Source organism: Macrobrachium nipponense, chromosome 8 (genome assembly GCF_015104395.2).
Source record: "Macrobrachium nipponense isolate FS-2020 chromosome 8, ASM1510439v2, whole genome shotgun sequence".
Classification (NCBI taxonomy): domain Eukaryota; kingdom Metazoa; phylum Arthropoda; class Malacostraca; order Decapoda; family Palaemonidae; genus Macrobrachium; species Macrobrachium nipponense.
In genome coordinates, this window is record NC_087203.1 from 105,580,457 (window position 1) to 105,590,353 (window position 9,897).

Genomic DNA, 9,897 nt, shown 5'->3' on the forward strand with positions numbered 1-9,897 from the left:
GATATATCAGATAACGCTGAGAATAGGGAATGGTGAATGATTGTGTGGGGGCGGAGGAAAGTAAAAAGAACATATAAGAACTGGAAAGAAAGGATGACACGCATGTAAGTAAAAGTGGACAGTGAGGAAGAATAAACAACGCTGGATAATATTTGACGATCAAGAAATCAACGGAGGCAAACAGGAAAATTTTTTTGTTTAAATAAGAGCACTTAAAAGTGAATAACATCACACACTGAAGTTGAGAAAAAAGTAGTAGAATAATCTAAGGGTATGTAAGAATAAGGAGACAGAATGAAGGCGTCTAGGAGAAAGCCAAGAAGGGAAAAGAAGAGTGGACGATAGCGTAGGGTTGAAGTGTGCCTAAGGCAAACTATTGGAAAGGCTGTAGAACCAACAGGAAACCAAAATAGGAAATTATAAGCAAGAAGATAATAGAGTATGATAACGACAGAAACAACAGGAAGTCGGGAGACTAAAAAACAGGAGCAGCGAAGAATGGATGCTTGAATAAAAGACACTCGGGTGAATGGTGGAGGTCACACTCACACACAAAGAGGGTCAAGAAAGCAAGATAAAATCAGCGTCAGTGAAGAATGTAACGTAATGTTGAAGGGAAGAGCGCAGACAAAAATGAAGGCAAAGTGGGACAGTAAACAAAAGAAAGACAATTAAAGAGAAAGACAAAAAATAGAATCTAATATTTCTCCAAATAGGCCTAGTGCTCCGAACCCACCTTACGCGCGCAAATTGAATTTCAAAGTACTCTTACTGACTTTTACTGTAGCCATTTTTATGCTGATTTTGAGAGAATATCGGCACAGCCTTTTTTCACTGTCCTAACAGAGCTCTGTAAACATTTGGCAATCCAGTTCCAAGACCTTGGCGAAAGTTGACGTCTTAACAGTGGCAGGTAACGACCTCTGAAATGAAGGCCCACTGTCACTGGGTCAACTGTAAAAGGGAGACAATACGTTGCCTATTTATACTATTACCCTTATATTACATCTTCAATAACAGAGACGTTGAAAAGAGATTTTACTGGGTAAGGTATATCAAAGTAAATCTTGACCAACTGTGATATTCAGTTTACCCCAGTTTACCAAATGAAATGGCTAAATGAAATGTAAAGATACTGAAGAACCTTATAACAAAGCCAAACTTTGGTGACCTTATAGAAAAGCTTCAACACTCCTAAACAGTCTCAGTGCTGTATAAATTATGTTCAGCCTTCATCATCCCATCTGAGAGTAAAAAAAAAAATAAAATAAAATAACTTCAAGACCAAAATGTGATAAATTAATTGTTTTATAATGACACAATATGAAGAGAAACCTCACGTGCTGCATAAACTTCGTCCTTGACAATAAATTCCTGATAGATCACTGATGTGATCTATCAGTGTAAGAAAACAACAACAACAACAACAACAACAACAACATACCAATGAAACAATTCAGGATCGAAGAAACGGCCTTGACTATATCTTTCAATAAAACAATAAAAACCACGGCTACAAAAGGTGGTCAGGATAATGACGTAAGTAAATTTAGCTGCAGTGGATTGCCTGAGAAAACTTTAGAGTTGATAGGTGACTTGAAAATAAAAGAGAGGACTGTATACATCACGAGTGAGGAAAAGCAAGAAAACATATAAGTGCATTCCCGGAGGGAGGGGGATGGGCGTAGTGCCGTCAGTGCACCTCATGCGGTGCACTGCAGGCATTACTTAAGGTTCTTTGCAGCGTGTCTTCGGCCTCTAGCTGCGACCCTTTCTTTTCCTTTTACTGTACCTCCGTTCGTATAATCTCTCTTCCATCTTGCCATCCACTCTCTCCTATAACAATTATTTCGTAGTGCAACAGCGAGCTTTTCCTCCTGGTACACCTTTCAAACCTACCTACTTTCAATTTCCTTCCCAGCGCTGAATGACCTCAGAGGTCCCAGTGCTTGACCTTTGGCCTAAATTCTATAACCTATTCAACCTATAAGTGCAATTACGGTACGTTTCCGCGAAGATTCTGTACATTCCACCAATTAGGATTAGGCCTATCAAACCGCCATTTCTGAGGAAGTTCCTCCCGCCACTGGATTCGCAATCTCTCTCTCTCTCTCACACACACACACAGATATATATATATATATATATATATATATATATATATATATATATATATATATATATATATATATATATATATATATATATATCACACCTTGACACTAAGAGCCAGAGGAATGAGACTAGTTTTACAAGGAACGTGGTCTGTCTGCACGTACTTACCTATGACTGACTCTTCTTATGAGGAAATTCGAAACAACGTAGACCGGTGCGCAGATCAGGACGGCAAGCCACGCCAGAGCATACACGTACAGCTGAAAAGTGAGGAACTGTTAGAAAAACATTTTCATCTAAATTATAAGTAAGAAAATTTTTTAATGATACATTAAGTTTATTTCCTCTGTTGTGCGAATGTATAAAACACTGTTACAATGTGGATAACACCTTACAGACTTAAATCAATTGGTACCACAAATATGATAAGGTTTTTAAGTTAACAAAGAGATAATGTTTCGAAAAAAGCTATGGCGTGTATCACTGTATCTCAATCAAACATGGATATTCAAACAATGACGAATCCTTTCATCGCCATATTTAAAAATACATAACAAATATATTAAAAACATTGCAATCGCAGTTACACTATGAAACAATTGTTAGGAGCGGGTGGAACTAAGATGGAAAAATGATAAAATGAACAGAGGTACACTCGGCAAGGAAACTTAAGATACAGTTTTTTTTAATCTTCGGACATATATTGTTCAATGATGCCACACCTGGCAACTCTTGAAAGGGGGCGGAGCTTCAAAATCATAGCGTTTGTTGCTTTCTAGATTTCCATCAACTTTGCACTATAAAGATTCTGTTGAGGTCCTATAATCATTTATACTTGAATGTAGAAACAGGCTCTATATTATTCGTTAATGTTGGTTTCGTAACGTCAGTTCAGAGTAGAATATCGATCATCCTTTTTTAAAACCTACTGTGAAACCTTATTTATAAGTAATGTTTGACACTAAACTGACGTAAAATTCATACGTAGTTAAAGACGTATCTTAAACAGTGAGAGAAAGGGTTTTAAAATTTGGGCAGTACTTGTGGAAATCGTGAGGAACAACACAGTAAAGAATGAAATATTCTGACAATAGAGAGAGAGAGAGCGCGCAAGCATAGGCCTATCGATATAGATACTTAATTCATTATATTTACCTCGAGAGATTAAGTGAAAATATTTTTTCAAATGTTTCAAAAGTGGAGAGAGAGAGAGAGAGAGAGAGAGAGAGAGAGAGAGAGAGAGAGAAACTTGGAAGAGAGAGAGAGAGCGCAACCATAGGCCTATCCATAGAGATACTCAATTCATTATATTTACTTTGAGAGATTGAGTGATATTATTTTTCCAAATGTTCGTTTTAAAAATGTCGCGGTGAGAAGAGAGAGAGACCCCACGAAGCAGAGACGAGAGAGAGGAGCAAAATCTGCTCATGTGAAAGCTTAGGCCTATTTATAACTACTTAACCCTTAAACGCCGACTGGACGTATTTTACGTCGACATTTTTTGTCTCTCGGGTGCCGACTGGACATATTTTACGTCGACATACAAAAGTTTTTTTAAAAATTCGCGGAAAAATACTTTTAGGCCTACCAGCTGAAAACTCTTGAATCACGCGCCTTGGGGGATGCTGGGAGTTCACGGATCAAGGTGTTGTTTTGTTTACAATCGGTACGCAGGCGCGCAAGCGCGAATTTCTTTCTTGCCGCACTAAAAAGTATCTGTGACACATCTCGGAAATTATTTCGTCACTTTGACATAATTTTTTTACCATTTTAAATTAGCCGTTACATAGACTATTATATATGAAAATGTGCGCATTTTTATGTAGAATACAACAAAAAAATACTCATGATTGTAACTTTTATCAGTTTTGAGATATTTTCATATAAATAACGATAAGTGCCAAAATTTCAACCTTCGGTCAACTTTGACTCTACCGAAATGGTCGAAAAACGCAATTGTAAGCTAAAACTCTTATATTTTAGTAATATTCAATCATTTAAATTAATTTTGCAACTAATTGGAAGTCTCTAGCACAATATTTCGATTTATGGTGAATTTATGAAAAAACTTTTTCCTTACGTCCGCGCGGTAACTCTTCCGAAAATAATCATACATGCGATTGTGGTAATGTTGCACCATTTTAAATTAGCCGTTACATAAAGTTTTATATATGAAAATGTGCGCAATTTCATGCACAATACAACTAAAAACAACCCAAGGTTGTAGCTTTTATCAATTTTGAAATATTTTCATATAAAAAATGATAGGTGACAAATTTTCAACCTTCGGTCAATTTTGACTCTACCGAAATGGTCGAAAAACGCAATTGTAAGCTAAAACGCTTATATTCTAGTAATATTCAAGCATTTACCTTCATTTTGCAACAAATTGGAAGTCTCTAGCAAAATATTTCGATTTATGGTGAATTTATGAAAAAAATAACATTTTCTTTACGTCCGCGCGGTAACTCTTCCGAAAAAATCATACGTTCGATTGTGGTAATGTTTGCACCATTTTAAATTAGCCGTTACATAACGTTTTATATATGAAAATGTGCGCAATTTCATGTATAATACAACAAAAATAGTTGAAGGTTGTAGCTTTTCTCATTTTCGAAATATTTGCATATAAATCACGATAAATAGAAAAAAAACCACGTTCGGTCAAATTTGACTCTACCGAAATGGTCGAAAAACGCAATTGTAAGATAAAACTCTTACAGTCTAGTAATATTCAGTCATTTATCTTCATCGTGAAACAAATTCGAAGTCTCTAGCACAATATTTAAATTTATGGTGAATTTAAAAAAAAAACTTTCCTTCCTCCGCGCGCGGATTCTCCGCCACAAATCTCCGAAATGCGTAAGTCCCATTCTCGGAATATTTGCTCCGTTTCATATTAGGCATTTCATAGAGTTTTATATATGAAAATGTGCGCAGTTTCATGTAGAATAAAACGAAAAATATTTGAAAGTTGTAGCTTTTCTTATTTCCGAAATAATTGCATATAAAAAAATATATATAAAAAAAATTCGACATTCGGTCAACTTTAACTCGTCAGATATGGTCGAAAACTGCATTTGTAAGCTAATATTCTTACAGTATAGTAATATTCAATCATTTGTCTTCATTTTGAAAGAAATTGGAAGTCTCTAGGACAATATTTAGATTTATGGTGAATTTTTGAAAAAAATATGTGTTTACGTCTGCGCGTTACGAATTCATGCATTATATTGTGATAATATTTTCTCTGTGTTGCTTTTATCGTTTTACAATTTGTTATATACCAAAATGATCGCAATTTAGTGTACATTACAACGAAAAAAAAAGTAACTTGTTACCTTCAACCGTTTTGCGCACAGCGCGATTTGAATACAATTATATATGAAATTTCGTTTTTGCGCTATCATATATCGCATTATTTATATATGATAATGATAATTTTTTTCATTTCTGATGGTTGCATACTAAACTTCAGGCAATGACAAAAAAAGGAGCCAAAAATGAACTCTTAATCTTCAAAACTAAGCGCGCTATGATTTTTTGAAAAAAAATATTTTTTCCGCTCCCGAGCTCACTCTGAAACGTCTCCGGCACACGGGAGACATTTTTTTTTTTTTTTTACCGCTTCGGCGTTTGAGGGTTAATTTCATTATACGTATTCTCTTTGGGAGATTGAGTGGTAATATATATATATATAGTTTTAAAATATGTTTTAGAAGTGGAGTGAGAGAGAGAGAGAATTATAGTACTGGTGACGGGGGAAAGGCAGAAGAAAATATAATGAATTAAGTATCTCTATCGATAGGCCTATGCTTGCGCGATATGATATAGTAACTGCCAAGATCGTGCTGCACTATGCTAGATAAAATTTGAAGGATCACAATATTCAAGTTAATTCTCTAAGAAATTCATACACTAATCTTGATTACATTCGACAGTTGCCGTAGTATTCAAAGATTGTAAAAAGACGTGGAAAATTTTAGATACAGGGTGCGGTCATTCTTGCTCTCTTGATATAGTCTTTACTTTTGAAAATCGAGTTTCATCCACAAATCATTCACGAAAAAAACTGTTAAGTAAAAATATTTATTACCACAAATAACTCAATATGTATTGCACAGGCAATTAAAGTTTTATGTCGTGGGAGATCTTTCAGCCTCGCGGCAAAGAAATGCAGTCGTGTAGGGCTGTAGGCTGCTTTGTAATGGGAGCATATCGCCAGGAAATCTTTGAGCTGACATGCTACTTTAACCTTGATTAAGATTTATGTTTAAAGACAGTAGCTTTGTAAACAGCGACTAGTATTCGATCCATGTCAACGTCAAAGTAATCAAAGTGTGAAAGCCAGTATCCAGTGACTTGCGCTTTCCCGCTCGAAGTTCTAGGGCTCCTCCTCACATCATAGAAAACGCTCTTGCGGATGCAACTAGATTTATTCAACCTACCTTAGCCGTCGCAACATTGAGTGCCATTGACGTCAGCTAACTTTAATCGCTTTCGAATACAAACATAAGTTTGTAGAAACTAAAATGATTGCATTCACCACTTACGGTGATGCAATATATCCCCGTTCATGAAGCAAAACGAGTAAATATTGTAAATATTGTCGTCGTGATACATAGTACTAAAATCAGAAATTCACATTCTATCTAGCAGATCTCTATGAACGAATCCATCTGAGAAATTCCAATTACTTCGGACATGTATCATGTTTTTAAGTATCTGAACGGTTTTGCTTTGCGTTTAATTTATATGATATAATTTGCAATATATTTTCATATTCTAGAGTAAATTTAGCGATATTATGTCGATTCAGTAAAAACAAATGGGAAATTGGATGAACGAAAGCTAAAAAAAACTGTATCTTCAGTTTTCTTGTCGAGTGTACAGCAAAAGGAATTAAAGGGGTCGCAGCTTGGGACCGAGGGGACGCTGCAGAAAACCTCAAGTATTATGCTTACAATAACTTCATAAGGTGCACTGAAACTGTAATTTCTCTTTATTACACGAACAAAAGACTCTCGATTCCGTCCCTCCTGTTATTTCTTGGATCAATGACCAGCGTCGTCAGAGCTGGTATCGCTACTTCCCGTCTGTGTCATTTTCAACCCAGTTCTTGAGTCTTTTTCACTTAAGTGTTTCACTTTCTAACTTCTATTATCTCATTTATAATTTTTTTAAAATTGGTATTCTTCGCTAACCATCCAGATATCCACTTTGTTTTATTCCACCGTCTCAGCTACATTATCAGAATTTCGTTCAGTGTGTTCTTCTGCAATGGCTTGTTTTCTTATCTTTGAAAATATTTTCGATGAAAGTAAAATTATGTAACCCCACCAGGCAACACATCTGCTTGTGCATACTATCGATAACAGTTAATTGGGGGAAAAAGTGAGGGTGTGCATATCCTATATATTGTTTCTTGGCAGATATTAAAAAGGAGAACTAACTGACAACGTTTCTAAAAACCGAGATAAAGCTGGATATATGAGAATGAACATAAAACTCTACGATGCAAGTGGCAAAATTTTAAGTTCAAAATAGTATCCGCCCAAAACTATCGCACATAACACATTTTCTATGACTTACAGAAGTGTCCTGAACCGGTTACGTTTTCTTTATTGATGAAGCGAGTAACTGTTTTACTATCAAGTTTCCTTTATGAAGGAAAAGGTTCTAGTGTGATAATATTGCATAATTTCCAACGGTCCATAAGAAAACTTGCTCATCATATATAATCAAAAGTTGGTTTAGTCTCGAAATATTCTGGTACATGCAATATTTCTGACGATATTCTTCCGAGTAAGAATTCCTTCTATGAATTCTTCTGACCGTTTGTCTCCAGATTTCTTCCCTTGACAAAATGATGATCATTTACACATCTCACCTCATAGAAGCAGATGCCCACCAACTTTCCAGTTCTGAAATTCTGCTATCAACCAATGGAGTATTTTCCCTTCCTACACAGATATATATAATAACTTGTCGCGTTGTAAACGTCATTAGAAAAACAAATATCTCCAGCTGGTGTTGGTGTGTATAAGTAGGCCATTCCGCCACACCACAAATTTAGCATAACTGCAAACATGACCTCTGATTTTATTGTAAAATTCTATCGAACCAAACTCTCTCTAACAAGGGGAAAAAAATAAAACCTAGAGAGAAGAATCAACTCAACTGTCTATATAAAATTCTACAGGTATCCCGTTCCACCCCAATTTTTGTATGATTAATAGCGAGATTTTGGTTACCTCTGATAATCAGCGAAGCAGTGTTTGTAAGTCTTTGACATGTATACAAGAATGACTGCCATATAAACAAAAGCAACTAGATCACTGTACCATATACATTTTTACATGTCAACACTACTGCCTTATCTTCGTCAAGCTATTTTAATTTTTATTTTACCCCTTTGGTGCACAGAAATAATTGTTCCCTAGACGAAATTTTTTATGCTGGTACTTGAAAATTACATTATGCCGTCAATATTCGACTTTGAATCAAGATTTATTTACTCTGTCAACCTTTCAAAGTGAACTGCTAAGGAATGATAACGACTTACAGAGAAAAGTAGTCCAATATGGCAAACAAAGCAGAGGAATGACAAATTTGGAAAGCATTCCTCTTTTTCTTCTCCATGAAACATTAGCCCTCTAATCAACCTTTTCATCACACTTTTTCTGGAAAATAAGACACTACGGGTCTCCTTTGATAACATGAAACCTCACTTATATCCAAATGCCACATTTAATAACTTTTCATTGCGTAATGGATGTCTTAATTGATCGTTCCTAAACTTTCTGCACTTCAAGAAGTTTTCAATGCTAGATAGCCTATACTTCACTAATATCTCGCATTCAACTTTCCGTTAATGGAGTTTTCTGCTTGAATATCCTTTTTTTTTATTGTCTGTTATATCAGGACCATTACACACACACACACACACACACACACACACACACACACACATATATATATATATATATATATATATATATATATATATATATATATATACACACACACACACACACATATATATATATATATATATATATATATATATATATATAGAGAGAGAGAGAGAGAGAGAGAGAGAGAGAGAGAGAGAGAGAGAGAGAGAGTTGACAATACTGACAATAAGGTTCTTTCAAAAAATTTTAATAGGAGCCCAAAAATCCCAAAACTGTTATTAACAGCTCTACTTCCAAACTTGAACCGGGTCTTAATTGCAATGATGTAACCACTAACCTGGGAGATGCCGAATTTCATTTTGTACAAGAAGTAGAGCAAAGCGTCTCCTTCCTCATCCTTAGCAGCCTTAGACAAAGAAGGACCTTTCTCCTTGGCTGAGTAAGGGATGAGCGCTGCCTCAGACATCTCTTGGAATGAGCAACTGGTGTTACCTGTGCTGTATATCGCCGTCATTTTCTTTCCCTCCCTCTCTCTCTCTTTCTCAGCCTGTTGGTACAAAATTTTATTGATGTAAGCAATGTATTAGTACGAGTCTCTGAAAATACTGGGGGCTTATCATGAATAAAAGTATCGCATCAATTACATAAAAGTCTAAGACATGAAACAGCGAAGATCGGTTATGGATGGAATCTGAAATAGCTGACATCTCGTGAGTCGTGATAGTCCTGGATATAAGGTGGTACACACGTGAGAGCCGAACCTTGTATGTGTAACTGAGTTACGCATATACGGTTACAAGGTGTCAAAATGTTGAGGACGAACCGTAACCACGTTAAGCATGTAACTTCATTTCAATCCACTGCG

At 35.7% G+C, this 9,897-nt stretch overlaps 1 protein-coding gene across 1 annotated transcript in view; it reads right to left on the reverse strand.

Annotated features, from left to right (window-relative positions):
- Window positions 1-9,561, reverse strand: part of LOC135222936 (organic cation transporter protein-like) — an 81,759-nt gene extending 72,198 nt beyond the window's left edge. Inside the window, exons 1-2 of the mRNA XM_064261380.1 lie at window positions 9,370-9,561; window positions 2,284-2,375 (exon numbers count right to left, since the gene is read on the reverse strand). Of these exons, the coding sequence (XP_064117450.1) occupies window positions 2,284-2,375; window positions 9,370-9,546 (269 nt within the window). The 5' untranslated portion in view covers window positions 9,547-9,561. The remainder of the gene's footprint in view (window positions 1-2,283; window positions 2,376-9,369) is intronic.
- Window positions 9,562-9,897: the final 336 nt, after the last annotated feature.